Source organism: Numida meleagris, chromosome 3 (genome assembly GCF_002078875.1).
Source record: "Numida meleagris isolate 19003 breed g44 Domestic line chromosome 3, NumMel1.0, whole genome shotgun sequence".
Taxonomy (NCBI): Eukaryota; Metazoa; Chordata; class Aves; order Galliformes; family Numididae; genus Numida; species Numida meleagris.
In genome coordinates this window covers 19,797,876-19,821,975 of record NC_034411.1, presented here as the reverse complement: position 1 = coordinate 19,821,975, position 24,100 = coordinate 19,797,876, and the positions used below count along the sequence as shown (strand labels likewise).

At 42.2% G+C, this 24,100-nt stretch overlaps 1 protein-coding gene across 4 annotated transcripts in view; it reads right to left on the bottom strand.

The window, feature by feature from the left end:
- The window catches only part of ESRRG (estrogen related receptor gamma), a 366,441-nt gene extending 342,377 nt beyond the window's left edge, over positions 1–24,064 (bottom strand). For 2 of the 4 annotated variants that reach the window (XM_021393161.1, XM_021393160.1), the window contains exon 1: positions 23,924–24,062. Coding sequence is in view for 1 of the 4 variants with exons in the window: in XM_021393158.1 (XP_021248833.1) it covers positions 15,838–15,935 (98 nt within the window). In the remaining 3 variants the exon portion in view is untranslated. Of the gene's footprint in view, positions 1–15,837; positions 16,082–23,923 lie in introns of those variants that run through there. The other 2 variants (XM_021393159.1, XM_021393158.1) reach the window with 2 other exon arrangements.

Sequence of the window (24,100 nt, the reverse complement as noted above, 5' to 3'; positions counted from 1 at the left end):
ATTAGAGTTATTTTGAGGCAACCCAATGAAAGCTAGGAGGGAAGATCAGTCCTTCCCCCGCCCAGTTCTGCAGGAGCAGAGGCCGCTGCTGGAGAGGACCACAAGTTTGCAACGCAAGGACATAGGGAGACTCCTAGCAGCCTCCAGTAGGAAACTATGCATGGTGCTAGTGTGGAAAGGAGATGGAGGACAGGGTCAAGCATACAACATGGTGGAGAGAAGGATGATCCTTCTCAAAAAGAGACTGCATATAATCTAGAAGCAAATACCTAGGCACTACTTAGATGACTTCTACAACTGTTAGCATCATTCTAATGAAGAAAATAAGCACCTTTTTGGAAGAAGAAGGTCATTCAAAATCTTAACCTCAGCACAGACAACCAAAACTCTGGGAAAAGCTAATTCTTCTGAAGGCAAAATCAAAATAAAAGGCCATTTGGAAGACATTGCTTCTAATATCCTGTACTTTGATCTTCCATAAGGGTTTTCCCTTGCCAGGGAGGAGGATTTTCTCAATAAATGCAGCGCATAGAGCTAATTCTAACAGCCTTCCCTATATTTATGCATCAGAAGTATCTCTATGAGAAAGTGCGTAAAACACCCTCAAAGTGCAGCAGGAGCAGGAGAAAGGACAAATGTTCTCAGGCCTCTCAGGCTTCCTTTGGTCCTCTGTAAAGTACAAAGGCTGTTTCCCACATTTCTTTAATACTGAATTTCCATTTGAGTTTTGCTTCCGGCTGTCACTAGCATACACATTCATTTCTACCAGCATCTGAAGTTCAGCATTTCCCAGTAAAACCCTTTTTTTAAAAAACAGTGAAGTCCATTCTGGAATGGCACAATGAAACACTTATGATCACTACAATGACTATTTTACTTTTGTAACATGCCAGGTTCCTTTCTACCCAGGGAAACCTAGATGCTCTTCATGGAAGCATTACAATAACTGCACCAATACTAACACTACCTTGAAGACCGAGGAAAAGCTGAAGATCAGGGTATGGCATGGACAGAGAATGGGGGACAGCAGGAAAAAACCAAAGAGGTGGCTATGTGAAGCACAGACTCATGCCCACATAGTGTAGCAGGTGCTCCAGAAGGCAGGTGCTAACAGTCTGAGTGTGTGTGGTACACGAACTGCAAATTTCGGCTCGAACGCTTCAGGCCATTAGCAGGTGCTTCAGGCACTCATCCAAATCAAAGTAAGAAAGTGGAAAGAGCCAAATGCTGGTTAAAGAGGTTTGCAAACGTGAAAATCCCAGTGAGGGCAGATGAAATGTTTCCCGAGTTGTGGGAGCAGGCAAGTAGGAAAAAGAAACAAACAAAAAGCATATGTAAATTTTGTAAAAAAAAAAAAAAAGAAAAAGAAAAAAAGGGCTGTATTGAGGATTTGAGTATCTTGTACTCAAGCCCCGAGATGCAAATGTTGGCTAGGATGCTGAGATCAGCAGTTACATGTCCTCAGGTGGTTAGAGACAAGGCAGAAAAGAGCTCGCATTTGGGGAAAATAGAGGGCCCATTTGATAATGCTTCACTTGAGCGTATGAGGGTTTCCCCTGTGGGTGTTGTCCCAAAGAAAGCTCCAGGCAAGTTTAGACTGGTTCATTACTTGTCACATCCAGAAGGTGAGTCAGTTACTGATTACCCTGGCTCCCTTTTGAGTTCCGTGCTTTCAATCAGAGAACTGCATTCTCATCAAGGCAAATGCCACAAACAACAAACAGAAACACAGGGGGAAGCTGCTTTTTAGTTGCTCATGGCAAATCTATACTTATTGCATTTGTCGGGATTTCACTATCAGTTTGCAAGCCATGGTTTTTGTAGTTAAAAATATGGCATTTAGATCCCACGTTGTGGGGTGCCACTTTTTGATATAAAAGACATGGAAAATACAGGTACCTGGCACTTGCTTTTTCTTTCCTTTTCTTTTCTTTTTTAAATTAGTTTCCAAAGGGCCCAAGACATCAGCTTTCCCAAACAAACAGACACTGGGGCCCGGAAGCTGGTGTGGTTTCCTTAAAAAAGCCAAGTTCTTGCATCCTTTAGGGATTAATTCCCTGGAGTCTCCTCAGCCTGGAACAACACTGCTTGCTTTTAGTCCTGTTACACAAACACAACAGCTAGGATCAGCTCCTCCAAACTGTTGTGGATGCAGACTAACTATACCGGCCAACATTCTTATATTTAAATCGGATGGTCACTTGAACATTATTGGTAAAGTTCTTCTCGCTGAGGGTTGTATCCTTTGCCAGAGGCTATCAGGCTTGACAGAAGGGGAGAAACAAATTCCTTTCATCAGAGTAACATGAGTCAATATGTGGAAAGATACTTCCATCTGCTCTGTGTTTCTGGTGACATGACATTACCGTATAATTTGGTATACATTTCTAACAGAATACATAAAACAAGATAGCTCAGTGAGTACCGTTTATGTCCCATATCTATGGGAAGTTCTATCAAACCATTTTCAACATATGGAGCTATATGAGCAGCTAAGACTTGCATTGAGAATGCTGGAGGGAAAAACATGTTGCTGTTTATTTCGGAGAGTTATGGCACAGACAGACTCATCCATGGTACACATCTAAAAGGAAGCACATTATATTTTCAGAGCACTCTCCAAAGGGACACATTTGGTCAGCCACAGACATCACCAGAGAGAGGAACCTGCTGTGTCCAGCAACTTGCAGACACGCACAACTCACTAGCTGCAACCAATCTGTAGAGTGGCCTGGGCTGTTTCCACGGTAATTTTGTGTCCCTGTGTGTTACCAGAGCCCTGGGACTTTCATGGTCTGTGGGCAGCAAATCGTCTGAGCCAAAAGGGAAAGTTCCACCTGACTAAGCCAGTAGGAGCTATATTAAGCTTTGTCTCAGCTGGAGGTCATTCTGCATATTTTGAAGGCTGCTTTCTTGGTTGTTGGTCAAGCAATCGGTGTCCAGAAATTAAGAGCTTGGTTTTTATAACCCCCATGATACTTATAGCACTTCTGAAGTCTAGCCTCTACATACGTAAAAGTTTTAATTTCTAGAATGTTTGATCATAGCCATTACTTTCAGGCCCAAACAGGCTCTTGAGTTTATTCAGCAGTTGCTTCGTGTCTCATTCTCACTGATATCCCAGCAGCCAAGAATTCATTTTCACAATTCCAAAACATTTTTTGATACTTCCTGACCAAATGGGTTTGCAATGGAAATTGGTTTCTGCCACCATCTGTTGTTACATACTTTGGAAGCGTGTGCATTTTCCTTCAAGAGGGAAGAGGCTGAGAAGGACTCATGGCCAATCCCAATGGAACTGATATTCTTCTCCTTACTGTCTTTTTATGGGGAAGGTTTGGCCTATTTCTCAGCAGCTGTGAAATTGTCATCAGCAGGATTCTTTACAAAGCTTGGTGCAATATATTGCTCACTTCTTAGTACTGTAAAACTTAGTACTGTAAAAACAACCTTGCTGCATAACTGAGCTAGGCAAAGAAAGCAGGTGCTTGATAAAAAATATCCATCGTGTATCAAGCATCTACAGACATTGTGGAAACTCTAGACAAAGACATTTTGGAGACAATTCTGTTCACAAATTAACTAAATAGCAGTTTGGAGAAGCTCCTAGGATTCAGAGGTGGAACAGTTCCTTAAAATGAATAGGTGAACTCACTCTGTTGCAGGATAACATAATATCCTGCCTTTCACTAAGGGAGCACGCTCATGTTCCACAATTAAGTGTCACCTTCATTCTATGAGACTTTAGCAATGCAAGCATCCAGTCTCAATTTTTAGTGCTACAGGAGACTATTTATCTACCATCAGGTTTAATCTTACTCTTACATCTGTGGACTAGTCAACAAGTGAATTAAACAAAGTAATAACAATATTAGAAAAGATGGCGTTTGGGCAAACATGAACCAAATTGGAAACAGGGTAGAATTACAAGAGTTCAAGTTCTCCCAGCAGAAGACAGACAAAAAGCAACAAAAGACAAATAAGCATGCGGAATTTGCTTGAATCTCAAGCATGGAGCAATCAACAGCATTTTCATGCACAGCTACAAAACACTACCTCTAACAGAAGCTGTCAGAAAAGAGATTATGAAGATGAGTAGTTAATGTCCCCATTGTCATACATTTCGTATAGATTCCAAAGTCTGCTCAGCTGAACACAAGCAGACATACACACACTTACATATTCAGGGTCATCTGTGTTCTACTGGACCTTGGAAAGAGGCCACTGAATGTCCATTTAAGCTTCCTGGATGGCTTGAGATAGCAGCGAACAACAGACACTCAATGAAGATCGTGGGGCAGGCATATAGTGACAGTTCCCCACACCGCTCTTCCCAACTTCCATCTATTTGTGGCTCAGAGACTTCCTCTAACACAATACACACAATTTTTCCAGATTAGCAATCTGTTTTTAGAACTCCTCACTTGCAGTTACAGAATTTTTATAGAGCACAGGGTGCCCAGCTATGTTACGTGCTTCTTACACCAGTTAAGCCATGTTGTACCGGCACAGAGAAAGCCAGCCTGCCACCTTGAGCCCAGAGGAGAGGGTAAAACAAGCACTTGGACAGCACACGCTGCCTGAACTGCTACGTGCATCTTCTACAGACATCCAGCACAGAAGAGGGATCCGAATCAGCCACTACACAGCACAACCAGAGATCCTTCTGTGGTGGTGATAGCTTGGAAGTCCTGCCCTAAGGGTTATGGTTTCAAGCAGCACATACAATAATAAAGCAACGTGTTCAGGTCTGCCATGGATGGGGCTCTGAAGCTGCTAGACTAATAGTCTCCTGGCACTGTCTGGAGAGAACAAAAGTGGCCTTTTAGCAGAAGGGACCAGGAGCAAGTTGCGGGACGCTGAAGAAGTACCAGTTCCATGAACAGCCATGAGACAGCATGTACCCATTTTCTCCCCACGCTTTCATACTGAGAGGGTCAGTATTCATCCAGAGGTGCCCATAACATCATTTGTTCATGGCTCAATATCCTTGCTATTTAAGCACTTCCTTATGGCACAAATAGCTGCTGCATGCCTTACTGCTCAAGAACATGTGATTAAGCCAGAAAAATTGAGGCCAGAGGAAAGAGCCAGTGTGCAAGAATAAAAGGCTCTCCTAGCTGCTTCACACTCTATTCATGTAACACAGAGACCAAAAACTAATGCAGACTGAAGCCCACTGTCTAACTAAGCAGGCTTAAGTAACACTTAGCTCTTTTGTAATGCTTTTCATCCAGAAATCTCAAAATATTTTACAGAGGCGTGCAGACAGGGTAAGAGCCAGAATGCAGCCCACTGCTCCTGACTCTCAAGCACTTGCTACTTCCATTTGACTACCTCTCTACCTCCAGGTACACACAGACTTTTCCTATAGTTGCCACAGAAAGACGCAGACAAGCACCAAAGGAATAGTTTTTCCTTAATTTTCTGTGCACTTATTGCTTTTAAAGCACTGTTTTAATAACTCTCTTCAAAAATAATAGCTCACAATGCACCTATGTTGCTCTATTTATTCCTACAAGTAATACTTCTCATAAGATGCAATCCTCCTTTCTGCTACAGTAAGAAAGCAGACAATAATCAAACTGGAAACGCCTCTTCTCAAAGCTTTTATTCTCTCCCGTGTATAAAGGAATAAATAGATTTGCCAATCAACATAAAATGAAAGTGACTGTGTTATCTTATAGGAAGTGAACAGAAAACTATGAAGAGTGTTAGAAACAGGCAAAAGTCAGCAGTATTCTTTCCCCAAAGAGAGACAAGCCTGCAGAAATCATCAAAGAAGCAGAGTTTCCTTACAAAATTCAAATGACCAAAATGGAACAAAAAATATGGAAAGCTCAAAGTTTTACTTTCACTATGAGCTGTCAAAAATCAGCACTGAGTGCAATGCAAGCCAATAAGACATAATAGCGTTCACCTACATTCTCAAATCAGAAAACTGCTCAGTCAAATAAGTTTTGATCCACACTCCAAGAGAGGAAATGCACAGTAACTCCTCAAAGAGAGCAGATAAATTCCAGATTTATATTTATAAAGCATCAGACTTGGGACTACATTTCTGATTTTTAAAGCATTGTTGAACAAATGATATTCAGCATGCATCAGTGCCTATGGGCTTCCGAACAAGAAAACTAACAGAAATAAACTGTGTATGAAAAAGAATGCATGTCAAATCTCTCTATTTTTATTTTTTTTAAGGTTTGCAACAGTAATAGCATTGTTCAGAAAAAAAGGAAAAACTCTACCAAAATTTATTGTGTGTTCTTGCCAGTTAGAGCTGCTGGCTAATGAGTTAGTTTGCATAAATTCAGTTCAAAGAAGACATAAATAGCATCTATTTTAGCTAGTGATTTTCACTACAGGACATCTAAAGCAGGAGTTAAGAATGGCCCTCAAACAGACCCCTTCTGTGTTCACATGAGTTTGTTTATTTTTGTTTTGCTCTACTTCAATGTATGTATACATCCTGTTTTCAGCTCGTCTGTTTTGCCTCCTCCCATCCTCCGCACTCCCAATCTGTCAGCAAGACTCAGGGGAGAGGTATTAAAAATGACCACATTTTACAACTGTACCTCACTGCGTAACAGACTTTCCAGAAGCAGAAGGACTAAAAAGCTGAAAAGTTCCCCACCGTCTGCCTATTAAAGTCCACAGCTTGCCAACAGCAGGCCACATTTTAGTGTCAAAGAACAGGGCATTGTCTTGTGTTTCCATGTGATGGGTAATCCTGGAATAGATCACACTGTTTGTGGAAAAAGTCAGCAACGCTGGGATGCTCAAAAACACCTTGTAGTATTACACAGGGGATGCAAGCTGTATGCTGAGACATGGTGTTGACACCATAATATGGGTGATTCAGCACGAGTGATAAAATTTTATTTTTGGTCAGCTCAGGCAGTATTTGATTAAAATAGGATGAAGTCCTTACCAGACTTACTTCATCATTTTGCACCTATCCCATTGGGCCGCATCATTTTCTATCTTATGATATTTTCTACCATTAAGAAGAAAGGTTTCTATTCATCAAATGGGCAAAGAAACAGGGAAAGTCCTTGAAAACAGTAATTCAAGGAAGGAGAAGGAAGGCTCCCATCAACTGGCAACCAAACAGAAGTCTTCTGCTATTTCCCACAGCGAAGTAATAGTATCTGGGCTATTGATATGTTTGCCAAACATATCTATAGCAGGGATAATTAAGTTAGTGCAGCAAACTAGCTGCATGCTTTGAAGTGTTCGTGCAGTTGCTATACTAACCTTTCCTTCACCTGGTAGGTTAAGCTCACCAATCTCCTCACACGTACTTGCAGATTTGTGACCTATACTCTGTCCTCATTATCACATCACTTATGATATCTGAACAACTTGGAAATGATATTCAAAGGTTTTGTTATAAATAAAGGAAACTACCAGAAGCCCAAATACAGATTTCTGTTAAAGAAGAATAACTGCCTGAAATTCCTTACAGCTCCTTTCTATCAAAGAGTTCAAATATTTTACAAACAGTTCTGTAAAGCACTGCTATTTTTCCTCTTTTGAGGTCTCCCTTTCAATTAGTGCCCATAGCCTTGATTCTCAGTATCCTATTGAGAAAAATGAGAAAAAAAAAAATCATTTTTACCCTACTTGGCAAAAAGCCCCACAAACATACCAGTTTCTGTGCTGGTATCACTCAAAATAACAGTGTCGAAATATAAAATAGAGAGCTTTAAAACTCCTGTCTTTGGCAGTATTTTTTTTTTTATTCTCTTATATTACTAGCATCAATACTCTTCTTGTAAAGTTCAAACCTAACGTTATGGTGAGGATTCTGCTGGAGTCCGTACTGAGGTTTCTGTCACCATTGAGAAGAGCACCACAGGAGTACACAGGATATACAAAGATATCGAGACAGATTCCCACTGATCTCAGCAAAGCCAAGACTTTATCCTGCATGCTTTTCCATACAGCTGGAGAATGATTTCATATGTAAAGATCCTCACTTAACTACATCCTCCTACAAACCAGAGCGCTCAGCTTCCTGTTCTTCATGCAACTTGACAGGAGCCTATTGTCTGCCTTACCTTCTCCATAGGCAGCTATGGAAAAAATACTATTACCTTTAATTACATCTGTGTATTTCTAACCAGAGTAGAACTCTGTGCCCACATGACAGACAAGACATTGACATGTGCTGCAATGGAGCAGCCCAATGGAGCAAATCCCGGGCTTGCTGCACTGGGAGACACGCACTCCTGAATTTCACTCCACACAGAAGTAACTGATACTTACTTCTGAGCAAGAGCTACAATGTTGATTAAAACTGCATTGTGTGTACTCTATTATGCGACTCCTGATCATTTCTTCAGAGAGAAGTGCTTTTGGAACTTTTGTGAATCTGAGAAATCCTGGTTCAGCCACAACCACATGGCAAAGACACCACTCTAATCACCCTTGTAGTATCCATTCTGTGGGAAGATACAGGCCCTCATTTTCCAGCAATATCAGCCAGATATGTTTTAACCTATTCACTCTGAGGAAAAAAAAAATCCCCTTGATGCATTTGGTTGTTGCCACATTGTACCCCTGCTTTTATTTTCAAATAAATTCTTATGTTATGGCTATTCTCCCTACTACTTTATTTTTCAGAGTGTTCTCTGGATGGCTGACGTCCAATCTATGTATGTTTTATATGATGGCAATAAATTTTACCTGTACCCATTAAGCAAAAATCACAAAAAAATCCCTGAAAAGAGACAAGCAACAGACTTACCTCCTACACTCTGGCTGCTTCCACAGAGACAAAGCAAGTAAGCATTACAAGGCTGAGAACCTTGTTTTGAAAATAAGGCTTCTTGCTTATACAATGGATCTAAGCCCACCTCAGAAACAGCATTTCTCCTGCGCCAACAACATGAAACACACCAGCTCACAGGTCATCAGGGATCCTAGAAGCTGCTTTTAGGATTAGGAAGTTATGGTGAACAAGGGAGACCAAAATTCCTCTCGCACACAAACCCAAGATTCAATTTGTTGGCAGATTACCTCCAATAATTAAAAGGTTATGTAATTCATCCTTAAAAGCCAGTGACTATGGGATCCATAAGAAACGATCCACTACCTTTCACCTCTGCATGTACCGTGCATATGTATACCGTATGTAATATGGTTTACCAAATGAACACTGGCAATATTTTCCACTAATTGCAAGAGTTACTAAACTGAACCTTAACTAAAATTAAGTTGACTATTAAAAGCTCAATGAGTAACCCAGCAGACGGAAGTGCTGTGTATAGGATTTAGCAAGCATGCAAGCGATCTGGCAACCACAAAGATACAATATTTGCTGAACTTCCTATCCCTAAAATTGGTCACATACAATAGTCATACATTCATTATGTACTATGATTGAACACTCACAATGCCATCTCCTTCCTCCAATCAGACAGCAGTATGCTTCTTTCTGTCACCTTACTGTGCTGTATCTAATTTGTCACTCTTTGTAGCAAGTTGGTATCTTCAGAGAAGTCCAGGAGCAGATCTACTGCAGTAGAAGAGGTAAAACAGCAAAACAGGAACACTCACAGGACTGCCCCTGACAAACTCAATCAGTCTGTCCTTGAAATGCCACAGAATGATTGTATGACGAATAATTCAAAAGTACAAGTGAAATTATGAAAGATGTGCCCAGGAGCTAATGTTTGTATGCATTAAAATACTAAGATAAGTATGTCATGATTCAAGCATGCTATGCTGAAAACACAAAGTTAGTGGACTGAAAGTTGCTCAATAGTATATAACACATATACTCTCCATTAAAATAACAGATCTCTCTGTATCGATTTTAAAAATACATGGATAACAATCTTAGCTATTAAGATGCCATTATCTTAGACAGACCTAAAAATTTTATCTACCCAAATATAAGCACAACTTGTTCTTGTGCAATACATATAACTATCATTATTAGATGTAAATTTTATTCACTATATACAGGTTTCTTATGATCGCAGTTTCCTACTTTTCAAAGAGTACATCTGATTGAGCGCTTGTATAGGTTCTAGGATTTACCTTTATAAAAATGTTTTGGCCTCTATGCTGTTGTTTAGAGGATTGTGCACATACATAAATTAAAAGCAGCAATAAATAACATTAAGGTTGCATGCAGTCCAACTATCTTCGACATATTAGAAAACTAGGAACTTCCCTGAGAAAAAGTTCTGGGTTTTCAGTGGGGGAAAAAAAGATGTACCTATTAATGTGCAGAAAAATGTGCACCCGCACAAATCCTGGCTAAAAAAGAGGAGATGATTCAGTAGAAATTCTGACAAATTTCCTACATATGGTCCCCTCAAAAAAAAAAAAAAACAAAAAAAAACCACCTAATGTTTTAAAAATAAAAGGTCAAAATGAGCCTATGCAGAGTTAAAGGAAAGAGTTAAGGTTATTGATTAAAGACTATTTGCTGATAAGGTTTCATCTATTTGAAATAGGATAGCATTTGGGACTACTCGAACAAAAGTCTACAGAAAACTGATACATCAAGGAACTGAGCAGGATTTAAACAAACAGCAGACATGGCTAAGAACACACAAAATGTCACGAGTACAGCTGAGAAATAAGTGATGGCACAGGACCACTTACTCAGCTGCTAGCATAACATTATTTGCTTTCACCTCCACAAAGCGAGGTGGCTATCACTCCGCTCACAGCTCAAGAAATTCAAAAAGTGATTATTATTTCTGGGCGTGCACATGGAACACCCCCAAAAGTCTGGCTTTCAGAAAGTGGAACATCTGCCATGCGTCACAGGGACAGGTGGGATTCTATGTGATTCCTCACAGAAAAGAGTTTAAACAAGTTCTTTCCTATGGAACTGCTGTTACAAAATAGCAAGCTTGGATTCACCAGGGTGTGATAATTTCACAACCCAGTACCCAAATTTTAGACGTTTTGCCAGTGTAATGAAGCCCTCAGCCCTGTTAGCTGCTCCAGAATTTTATGCTGGTAAATTCATGAGAGGTCATCGCCCAGCAGCGAACAGTGCAAGACTGCCAGGAGCTGACAATAAAGGCTGTGCTGCATCTGAAGTCTCACTTCTTCTCTAGGACCTTTGGGCTCTACGCAGTAACATTCAGATTTCTCAGTTTTGACATCTTTCTCAAGGTTCCCAGGTTGCTCCTGACAGAAACTTCATGAAGAGTCCTTTCCTTCAAGGACACAGCTGGAGAAGGTGAGATACATCACACACAGAGAGCCACTGTCCTACAAGAGGAGCTCATTTCTTTCTGAAGTCTGCCAGGACATGAGGGAAAAGATGGGAGCAGAGAGGCTCAACCTTGTCAGGATGGAAATGCTTGAGAACATCCAAAGCAGATCTTCGGCCATCTGGGAAAGATGGATTTTGAAAATGTAGGCATTCGCATAGGTTAGGCAACTTCTAAGGTTAAATGGCAGTTCAGTGGGAATACTGAGAATCTCAGTTTGGACTTTCAATGCCTAAATCCCACTTAAGTCTGACTTAAGGCACCTAATCCTTTTGTGGATCTGAGCCTAAAGCTTTGCCAGAAAGAAGAGAGTCTATGCATGCAAAAGCTGATGGTCAGTGGCAGTCTGGTTCTATTAAAACTAAAATATACAGAGAATGACCTTATTTTGTACAAAGGAATAATACAGAATAATGAAAGACCTTCTAGTCACAGAAAGTTAATGGAAAGTTAATCCAGCCAATTCTGACCACAGTCCTGTCTGTTGACCCCACAACAAGTTTGCTGACCTGGAGCAATTTATAGCCCATAAGCCATGGGTCTTCAGTAACCCATGGGAAGAAGCACATTCGGAACTGCTCATGAGACTTAAGTGAGTTTTCAGAAAGCTTCACTTGCTCACATCAGCTAAGAAATAAACTAGAAAGGAGTGGAAATTTATCAAATACAATACTGCTCACAAGAGTTAATAATTTAAAGAACAATGTTCTGTCATCCAGTGACCAAATAGTTTGCTATGCTCCAGGAAATTAAGTAGTTTCAGTCCAGTTCTTGATAGCCAGTAGTCCACCTGACAAGAACTACTAATTTATTTCTCACTTACCTGCACCAGCACTGGCAGCATCAACAATTAAGTGTGAGCAGACCTGGATACCAGTTTACTCTCTATTCCTTACACTTGGCACCTCTATATCAAGATCGGCTGTACTCAATAGCACTTCAATTTAGCTCATGGGACTGTTGATATGATATTTACATGTCCAAAAACTACCCAATCAATAAAAGCAGTCTTTGAATAGAAGTGATGGATTAGAATTATGATAATAAAATACCATTTATTATTATTATTTAATTCTTACTATTCTCATTATTATTCTAACCATGTTTAATAGGGATACTGCCATTAATTGTTACCAATTATTTTTATAGTATTTCTGCTAGTCAACAAGTATGCTCCATGTAGCTCTGCAACATTTGCCTTACAGCATACACTGAGACCTCTCTACAAGTAAAACACCACAGTCTCCATTCTAGGGACTCAAATGCACCGTTACAAGGCTCTGCTTCCAATGAGAATTCTAGTCTAAATCTTCTGCAAATACTCAATACAGCACCTGAACTTTACAAACTGAGAGAGGAACAAAGGAACTTGCCTTCCAGCTCTTCTTGCCTGCAAATGGGGAAAGAGTTCTAGCAGCTCATCCACTAACTGCTCAAAGTTTTACATTACAAAATCAATATTTGATGCAAAATACAGGAAAGTGGACGTGCATATGTCACAGGTTGCAAAGATACCAAAGATATGTTGAGCAAAGGAAAACCACCAATTGTCTCTTGCCAGATAAGTCCATGGAAGCACTGCACACTCCTTCCTTCCCGAATATTTCACAGTCTTTCCAGATTGAAACCTGGTTCTTCAGCCAGGTGCAACAATTCTCGATTCCCTCACCTCTTCTTGAAGAGTTGCAAGAATTATTAATGGTACATAAAGAGCCCATGGTAGACAGCCCAGCATGCTTTCCAAAGGTCACTCAGATGCTGGTCACAACTCTCACTGCTTTCATCAACACGTTACTTTCAGTTCTCCCAGACTGTGCATGCTAAGTTAAGATTGTGCCCTTTCTGTCCTCCTCCTTTTTGGTAATGTTTTAATACAGCTGTAGGTCTGATTTACAGGAATATCTTCTCTATGACCACCCCCAATAGAAAATGTTTTACAATTTGGCCTTTCTTTTTTCAAACCTTCCTTTGCCTCTCTATTGAAAAGTTGGCTACTTGTTGTTCTGTTATTGGTGGATTTTTGTTTTGTTTTGCTTTTCAGTAGAAAACAGTCTATTTTTGTCAGTATTAAGTGAGTTACTTGCTGTTAATCTGTGTATAAGCTAAATCTTACCTTCCTGACTCACACAAGCAAACTCACCCAGTTTGACAAGTCAGCTCAGAGGAACAGAGAAAGCAAGACTTGTCCTGTATCTACCTACACATTTTCAGTTGCAAACTGGGCTTGACAGAGATTGGTCATCTGTAATAGACTGATGAGAAATTATTTAAAATAATTCTGGTTGAAAAACATATAAACCATAATTACTGGTAAAACGACGTATACATATGCAACGCTAGAAAGACAAATAATTGAAAATAGAAATAATCCAGACCTAGACTGGAACTAGTCCTGTTTTTTCCAAATGATGTAAGTGTTAAGGAAATTCAGTATTCAAACGAGTCAAGTCAGTATGCTGCAAGGTGACAACTTCGCCTACAGAACACTAAGAGTTAAAATTTTTGAGACATTTAGGGTGGAAGTTGTGAGTTTAGATTGGTACTGATTTGAGCTGTTGTATTACATAAAGCACAAAGTTATTTTTGTTTGCATTTCGGACCAACTGCTATTATTATTCCAGGTTCCTTCTTACAAAGGACGTGTGGTTAGCAGAGGTATGACAGGGAAGCAGCGCCCAAGAACAAATTAATGGAGAAATATTAGTGGAATGCAGCAGGCTTGGGGGAGAGCCCAGTTTACACAGAGAAAGCGCTCAAAGCAGGGCCATTTGTGCCTGCGCACACAGGGACGTAGCAAGGTTTGGTTAGTGCATGCACACGGAAAGGGATTTGGTTATGGTTAGAATTTGTGAGTGACAGCCATGTGACAGCTGGGAGTCAGCAAAGATTTTGTAGGGATGGAAATTCTTGAGATAGGACACACGACTGCTCATGCGATCTGCATGTGCCTATCATCATGCTGTATTATAATAGCTGACACCCCAGTGTACCAGTTATCCAAAGGAGAGAGGCTATAAATTAGGAAGAGGATTTGAGGAATGGTGGATATGAGAAATGAAAGTCATAACATTTAGAAACGAAGGGATAAATATAACTTGTTTTCCTGTTATCCAAACAAGCAAACAATTTCCAACCAAACAGCACGACAGTACTAAAACTCGCATTTCCATGAGTTATCATTAGTGGCAGGTTATTATTTCCTTAGAATTTAATTTTTTTTCCTTACCAACTTACCTAGAAAGGCCTTGATCCTACAACCACTTATACAACTACCTAATTTTAAGTACATGAATAATCTCACTGATTAGAGTTACTCATACATTTTCGGGACCGGGGTCTAAGCCATAATGTGCAATTAAGCGGAGGCATTTCCAAACGCTGCTTCATTTTCCCTTCTGCAGGTCTCACGCAAACGTGAAGCTCCCGGAGATGTACAATTTAAATCAAACCTGCAAATCTGACATACTTTCCCTTTAACACTGAATTCAAGCCGATACGGTATCACATGACCTTTACCGTAATTTCTATTAAAATCATTTCATGTCTGGTTGCTTCTGCTATCCTGGCTCATTTGTATTGTTTACAACAAGTCATTGCTCTCGACAGTTAGTGGTGGCTGAATCCATGGTTACCAGTTTTTACATTCACTAGTTAAATGGAATGCAGCTCTTCTGGGGGGGTTTTGTGGAGAAAGCTCTTAAGAAACCACAATCCAGCCATCAATCAGGCTAACCTGGGAAAAATTAATCTTATAAACATAAGGATTGTTGCATATTAAAAATTTATCAAAAGGGAGCACTGGGCTTTTATTAGTTGTAGTCACAAAAGCGGACAGGTTCGGTTCTGACTTAGTGCACAGAGGACTTGGTTCTGTGGTCTACATCTGACATTCGTCCATGTTGTGCCTCCTCTGGTGCTCACTGCTAATAAAACTATATTGTTTAGAGGCTTTAAAAAAAAATCTCAAACACTTATTTTACCAGAAATGTGCTCAGAATATAAATAGTGCTTAAATACAGGTTTAACCAGACTGCAGTCCCAGCAAAGTAACTTAAACAGACACATACAAGACAGTAAAACACAGAACAGACAGCTCTGAGTAGAATTCAATTAAGACAAAAAATACCCCCAAACACTGGAACGTTACTAACAAGTAAATTAAGCTGCAAAAACAAATATATTTTATGGCTACCTAAGAACAATGCGCGCTAATTCCCTTTGCCCTGTTATTTATAGTTTGTCGTAGGGTGGGGTTGCCAAAATCAAAAAGCAAAGAAAAAACTTATCTGCACAACGGCTACCAAAAATCATTTTAAATGCCTAAAAACGTAAGAAAAGTTCTCTACAGTGTGATGGCTACAATCATTGTCCCACGAGAGCAACGAACAGTTAAATCAAACACATTACTAGCTCATCTACTGCAAAGTCACTGTATCAGAAGCCCGAATTGATTTGTTTCCTTAGAACAAACTGAAAACGAACGTAACATAACATCTGAAAACAACCCCTCCTGCACTGCTAATCGGATATTGTATAATGGTTGATTGCAGCGTTGCTCTGTGCTATTGTTGCCTATAGCATACATACTTACAGGTTCTGGGTTCTTCCAAGAGTTTGGTGCAGTTTCAAGGACAAATGTCTTAAGGAAGTCTTTCTACTGTGCAGCAGTGATCCTAGCTCTGATCTCATTACATGAGCAAAGTGCTAAATCTGACAATATAAAGGAAACTTCCCATGTGAAGAAGAAATCTTGGAAAGTCTCAGGGTTAAAAAGGCTCCTTAAATGTGCTGGTTGATTTGCTCCCTAGTTGTGTATACACAGTAGCAGCTGATCTCTGTTTGCAGCCCTGCAGAAAGAAACCTTTGCTGAAAACCAATGGCATCACATTTCAGTGGAGCTATTGCCAGGCTCTGGAGAGCAGAGCAACCTTTGACAACTTCACCCAGTCTGAATCACTGGGGCTTGCTGCATGTCCTGCAGGACTTCAGGAACCCACATCTACCGTATTACCGCCATTAACGCTATCTGAAATCCGTGCCCGTCACAATGCAAGCAGAAGTCTCAGTCACTGTAAAAGGATGTTTTGCCTGTCAGGACTACAAACTGCAGAATTCACCACAAGATATTTTGCTTTATCTTGATCGTGGTGTTTGCAGATGAGGAGCTGCGAGCTGCACCCAAAAGCATTTAAAGCATCAGAATTGTTCACTAAGTGTAGTGGGCATCCTGCTCATCCTAAATATAACCTGAACCTGCTCTGCATCAGCCGCACACACCCCAAATGTTTTCTTCGGATACAGAGTAAAAGCCAACAGATTCGGGGAGTGGGAGGAGGCCTGTTCCTTCTTTTAATATCCAAGTTAGACCCTTTAGCACTGGATTAGATCTGTGGAGCCCAGCACCCCCAATTTGGCAAAGCTTGGGACTCCAGAGCTGTGACTCCAACCACCCAGCAGCACCGCCGCAGCTTGCAGCTCAGCCCCAGCACCACGGGAGACAAGCAGGACCCAGCTTCACTCCTGCACATCTTACCGCTGCCCATGGTAACTGACGAAACCAGAAAAGCGATATATAAACATGCTAGAGCTGTTTCGACCCCTAAACTTGGCAGCAACGTTTGATTTTAAAGAATTACCAAGGATTAATTTCAATTTAGTTGCCTCAGCACTTAGCCCAGAGTAACGCTCAGAAGAACAATCATGACCCATGTCCAGAGCATGACCAAGACCCTGCATGCTGCTTTCTGAGGGAAGGGGGGGGTACCACTCCCTGCAGAATAACCACCAAACCCCAAAGCAATGTTTAGAAGAGCACCTTTTACAAGTACACCACTATGGAGATGGGTTAGGAGTAACTAAGGTTTTATTTTAGGCATTCATAAAACAGATTATTCACCACACTCCTTTCCCCTTGGGCACTATGACTATCCTAGCTCCTAATATATTGTGTGTTATTTCTTTAACATTTTGAACTTTATTCCAAAGGGCAGAAAGCAAAACTGACAGTACATCAAGAAAGCATGCTCAATGATTCAAACAGGAAAATAATTGAGATCCTGTGCACACACAATGTCTGAGCACGCACGTTGCACACGCGCAAACACAAACAAGCACAAGGGTTGGTGGCCCAATTTTCTGAGGTACTCGTGGTTTACACCCTTTGAATTAAAAAGCACCAAGAAGAAACATAAATCTTCTCCCTGGAGAGATGAGGCAAGCAAGGGAACTGCCATCCTAGTAGTGAAGTCAGGCTCTTTCTAGCCTCTACCACTGCTTGGCTGCGTAACCAGGAACACACCATCTCACCTTTTTGTGCTGAAACCAGCACCATTAAATTTAATGCATGTTACAAAAGCAAGGTTTCTCTGCCTCCATTGCTCAAGCTGTGAGACAAGGATTGCACGTTGGGGAGGTAATGGACTAAAACCTGAGTTTCGGAGTGCAGCTCCAAGCTGTGCCATAAGAGCCGCAATGACCTTGGACAACCTGCTCTCTGTGCTCCAGTACCCAACCGGCTGCCCAGGCTCCGCATACTTTGCTCCCAACCTTTGTCCACCTGGTCTCATTTGTCCGTAATTCAGCAAGAAATGTTTGGTGTTGCTTTTTTTTTTTTTTTTTCCTGTTAGAAATTCAGCACAGAGTAAAACAAGCTCTTTTTGGCAGATGAAACTCAAGACATTCACTCCAGTGGAAACAGGAATGTCAGTGAATGAAGTTTCCTCACCAAGAGCCCACATATCTACACAGATGGTCTGACTCTTCCAAATTCTGCAGGAGAGCAGTAACCCAACCGTACTCAGCAGTTCCACCCCCTGCTCACCCTAGAACTTGTCAGGACTGGAGAATGCCCACCCAGGAATAGACTCCATGTCTCTTTCCATCTCCTACACGATCGTGTCACATCCCTCACAGTCATGTAACTATGTATCTGGGACACTGCTCCTTCAACTCCTTTTTGTCCAAGTATACACTGATCTCAACACAGGACACACAACTGCAAAATCCTTCTTTTCCCAGCCTTACCAACTTTCCCTCTGACTGGCGTGTTCTGTCTTCTCTTATCTACCTCTTTCTCATTTTCTCATAGAGCTTTCGTGGGATGGGAACAAGAGTTACAAGAGAAATGAAGGGAAGCCAGCTCCGAGCCTACACAGTGTCAGAAGGTGTATGACTCCATCCCTCCTCCACCCATGTCCAGGCACTGGGAAACTAACCCCACAGCCTCTGACACCTAACGTGGTGCTGGTGCCAAAGGAGGGCCATGATATGCCATCCCTTTGCCCATCAGCTGTAACAATTTACAAAGTTCTCATTTAATTCACCTGGGTCTTACAACTGAAAGATACTGTCAACAGCCAGTCATTTAAGACTAACACTACAAACAACTAAAATGGTGTGAATTCTCAGATTTAGTGTGACTTTTGGGATGTTTGTTGTGTATTTTAAAGCCCCATTTCCAGAAGTCAGTTAATTAGATATCAGATTTGTCTTTTAAAAAGGGATGCCTGGGCATTGTAATGAAAGAAGAATTACTGAAAGTAACCACAAAAGAACAGAATTCCAGCAGAAACACAATGACAACTTTAAAAGTCAGAGCTTTTAGCTACTCCCAAATTTTTGATAGCAATCTTCCTCTTTTTTTACCATTCAGAATTTTTCTTGAATATGAGAACCCAAACTCAATTCCTCCAGACCTGTTTGATTTCTGCACGCATCCTGAGCATGCCCTATCCCCAGTCCATCCATATATACATTAAGTATGACTATTGTATTTTCTTTTTAGCATTTTAATGCCTTTGGGTGCTTGTCAGCATAAGGGAAACCGTCCTTATCCTCAAGTTAGAGGATCAAGAAGTCAAGAGACTCATCAAGTCTATACACTCTTCTCATGGAAATTCTTCCATTATAGTGTTTTGTCCTTTTTCATCTTTTAAGAATTTCAAACAAAACCAAACACAATCACCAAGAAACTTGTATGCTTAAGCTTGGTGGCTCTTGCGGCTCTGCACCACCTGATCAGTCAGGTTTCTCCTTCCTGTTCTATTTACTACAGTGCAAAATGTGACTGTATACAATTAAAGTTCTTCTGCATTGGTTTGTTTTCCATAACGTTCTTGTCTTTTATTTGCTCCCTAAAGTAATCAGCATATTTTGAAGCCAATATAAGCAATAACATAGATGTAAATATTGCCACAGAGGCATCACAATAAATGTGACATTTGGAATTATTCATTCAAGGTGTCTAGACCCAATTTAAATCCTTTCCCAATTTTAACCAAGGCTTCCCTCACAGATGTACTTAAGCCAAGGTGTACAACTTCATGCTAGGCTGGTAATCCACGTTAACTAGGAAATAAATTTTCAGTGATTAAGTTGAATTGTTCGTACAAAACGCCAGCTTCAGCTTTTCACCCATACAAAATAGCTTGGAAAAAATATACTGCATGTGTTTATTATAGCTACAGTTGCTATGAACATCTATAACCCTCCAACAATTTCTTTGATTTATGTTCAAAAACATACAGGGCATGAAATGATGCCTGCAACCTTACATTTCCCTCAAGAACATTGTGGGGAGAAGATATATTCCAAAACATCATGTTAGATTCCTTGTTATGTCTCCTTTTTAAAATAAATGTATGATAATCAATTACACATGCTTCAAAGCAACTGCCACTAGATTCCCCAACAGAAAAGCTGTTTCAGAAAAGTTCCATTTCCCTTTCCCCTAATGGCTGAGTTACAATAAGAGATCTTATTCAGATATTAAAGGCAGAAATTGTATTACGAATGATGGGCCCTGCTCAGCCTGTATATGCACATACAGAAGCATGCATGCCCAGACTTGACTCAGGACAAGATTTTCAGCAAAGAAATATCCCCACCGATCAGCACGCCAACACAGGCATGCACGTGTGAAGCTCTTGCATGAAGAAATCCAGTCGATTTCAACAGAATGAAACAGGCAGTAAGCTAATGTATCAGGCTTGGCTTTCCTTTCAACCCCAATATGCAGAACATTCCTTTAAGAAGTCCATCCCACTGTAGCTTCCACTAGAAACACAAATCCGCAAGTGTTGCTAGCAACATCAATGAAGCTGAATAGCACCTCTGCCATCAGTGCTGGTGCACATAAGATTTGACTCTCCAGACCTGCCTGAACTCCACGAAGAGCTTGAAGTGTACATTTCCCCTGAGTGTTGGAGACAATGGGCTATACGCCATTAACAGGTGAGTACAACAGGGGTGTAATCTCCACAACCCCGCACAGGGGCGAGGGCAGCATCCTTCCCATTATGGGGTGGTTTCCCCATTTGAGCAGGCAGGAATGCCTGGCTCAGAAAATGTCAGGACCTTTTGCCTCCCTGCACCAGGTCCTTGTGCTGTCTTCATCCCAAGAGGCAGCTCCCATTCCCTATATCCCAGGACTAGGTTGCACGGCAAGCTGGATGCCTGGCAAACAGCTTGGGAGCTGGGCTGGGTGGGACATGCCCCTCCAAGCAGGGCTGACTCCTACTGGCACCCAGTTTCAAGCAAGTATGGGATTCGAGACTTGTTTTAAATAGAGCATGGCCCTGATCACCAGTGCAAGAGTGCAAAATGCACACACCCAATATGGAAAAAGAAATAAATCCACTCACTACACCCATTTTTTTTTCTGTCTTTCTTTGAATCAAACCCTCAAGGATTGAAAATTCACGAGAGAAAATACTCGCATGCACCCCCTTAAATATAGCACTACCATACCCATTAGTAATGAGGTCTTCGAGGAGGAGGGGAGTTTACTGGATGTGCCCACACAGCCCCAGCTAGATAGCATCAACAGTTGTTCTCCTATTTTCACAGCAGGAAATAAGCAGGTACTGGCTGTATAGGAAGAATCCAGAGGAATCTAGGTCAAAATCAAAGCAAGACTGCGCTGTCCATTTGACAAAACTCACAAGCGTACACAATACCAATGCAAAAACAAAGAACTGGCTTGTAATGTTATCTCTCTTAAGATTGCTAAATAAGTGTGCAAACATTGAACTACTTAGAGTGAAGACAACATTCCTTTTGTGCGACTTCTGAAAAGGCATTTAAAAATCCATCTAAAACTGCAGTATTAGGAAATTTTAAAACCATTATTTCAAACAGGCAGACTTGAAAGGGTCTCTTGTTCATGAGTAAATCCGCAGTTAGTTTTTCTAGTACTGGTGGTTCAATCGAAAGATTCGCCAACTGCCCCCTGGAGAAAACCGAAGATCTGCATTTAAATGGAGATATAGTATTTCCAAATGCGCAGTACCTGGAAGGCAGATACTGTCAAGGTTTCTTAGTGAGTGGATCTCAAATTGTATTAGGTACATTTCCGTGCTGTAACTATCCCCATTCTGCAGGACTGGGACTATTTCCATATCATTTTGCCGTGTGCGTGCTTTGTAACATTTGTCCTGATAAGCCAAAATTAAACCCCCATCTGCAACACAGCCTTCACAGACTAACAAGGAATTGCAGCCGTATATATAATTTTCTGATACGCACAATGAAGATGATATTAGATAGCTTGGCTAGAAATCTTAAATAATTGAAAAGTATGATGACTTAATAGAGTAGTAAGCTTGGTTTACAACGCAGCCAATTTAGAGCCATAAAAACACTGTGTAAAATTTTTATCTTGTGGTTGACCATTACATATCCTATTTATTATTCCAAAGTATTTCAACTGCATTTTTTCTTCATTAATGCGGCTGCTGGCATTTAGCACCCACTCTCTCCATGCACGTGATTTTCCTAGAACAGCTTTAAGAAAAGAAAACAAAAACGGAGCAGACCACTATGGGGCTCGGTACAACGTGCATCTTTTCACATTCTGACTCAAACAGGCTTCACGGGCTGTAAAATACACACAAAACCTCCGAGACTTAAATATAATTAATCAAAGCCATAGACGTAAAGTCAAAGGTGTGGTGCAACTACTGATCCCGACACATCAGCGAGGAAAAAAATAAATTAAAAAAAAAAAATTCGGACCTCGTGAATACTTTGTTGCTAATACACACCAGCTCAAAGAGCGGTGTTCCTTTTAGGAAAGCATCTTCATTTTCATATTGGAAAATCATAATAACCTTCCAGAAAAGTTTTTGCGAGTATGCATTGCAGGGAGAGCAAAGGTTTAGAGTGCAAAAGACACTCGTGATCAGCGCACAGGCATTAGTCCAGGCAGCCTTGTGCTGAAATTCAGGTTGCAATTGAATCGTCCCTGTAAACAAGGTTACTGTGAGCGGCCCCAGATCTCCTTCCCGCAGCCCTTCAGCTGTCTACTTAGTTCGTCCCACCTTATCTCGCAGTCCTGACATTCTAATGCTGATTCAAATTCAGGATTCAAAATGAAAGATGAAATCATCTCCAAGATCACTTAATATTGAAATACCGTTGCAGTAATAAGTGGTGCTGGGTTTGAGATAGGGACACGACACTCCAACGGTAACCTTTTAATTTCTGGGGGGTGGGAAAAAAAGCCATGGGATAACTGTGATGCCACTAATGCAATCGATTTGTTTGCCTTATTTTGATAATGAGCATGCTGAATGCCATGTTTGCTTTCTCCTGCCCCCGGCACATCCTAACTGGAAGGTCCAGGAGAGGAGAGCAGGCAGCCTGCAGGGTCCCCCGGCCCCAGGGCCGCCTCGGTGCCTCCAGAAGCAGGGACGCGGCCCTACGGGGCACTTCGCCACGCTCAGCCCTGGCACAAGCTCAGCGCACCATCTATAAGCTAATGTAGGTTATACCGCAAAGTGCTCCCGTCCTCACCGCGGCCGCATGCAACGTGTGCGGCACGGGAACATTCTGTGCTCGAGAACAGGGGGAAACATGTATCAGATAAGTTTTACACTTTGTATCTCAGACAGGGCTGCTGCTACATGCTTAAAACTTCGGTGCTTTACGGCAAAGGGCGTTCGGGTTCTCACCCGCCCCCCTCCACCCCGCGGCCACAAACAACGGCACTTCGAGGCGTGGGGTCACCCCAAGCAGCAGAGAGGTGCAGGGTGCCGGGCCGCCTGCCCTGTGCCATTCACCTTCACTCGCACTCGGCTCCTTCCTACCGCCTCCCCCATCGCAGCCGCCTCCCACGCGCAGCCCCAAGCGCGTGAACTCCACGGGCGCTCCGAGCGCTGCCCCGCACCGCTTCTCTCTCCCTCACAACGCAGCCCCAGGCCCGGGGCACGCAGCAGAGTCCCTCCCCCTCCCGCTCTCTCTCCGCACGTGTGCCCTTGTGTCCCTTCCCCCCCCCCCCCAACAGCCTGGCGGGGTCCGGCCAGGCCCGGCAGCTCCCGCCCGGCTTCGGGATGGAGCTTTCCTGCGGGGAGGGACCCCCCCTGTTAAAGTCGCGGCCACCCCGGGACCCCGAACTCTCCCTGTGCCTCCGTCACTTCCCCGGCACTCCTGACCCTGTGAAGGGGGAAGGGGGGAGAAGGGGAGGGGGAGGGCAGAACTGCGAGCTTAGCGGAAAGAAAAAGAAAAAAAATCGCCCCCCCTGCCCCCCCCCGCTAATTGCCAATGACCGGGCGGGCCGGGGGACGGCGGGTGAGTGTGCGGGGCTGGGGGCGGAGGAGGGGGGGGTTGGCCGCGGCTCGCCTCCGCGCCGCCCCCGCCCCGCCGCAATGTCAGCGGGTGGAGAGGGGGCCCCGCGTTACCTGGTCAGCGCGGAGCCGCAGGCCGGCTAGTCAGGTGAGTCGTCGGGGATTTTAAAGAAGCCGAAGCCGGTTTCTTTGCTAGGAAAGTCTACAACACCATGCAGGGACATTGCAAAATCTTTACGCACGCCTCCTTTCCCCGGGCTCCCCCGACCTCCGCCGGAGAGGGGGGAGCCG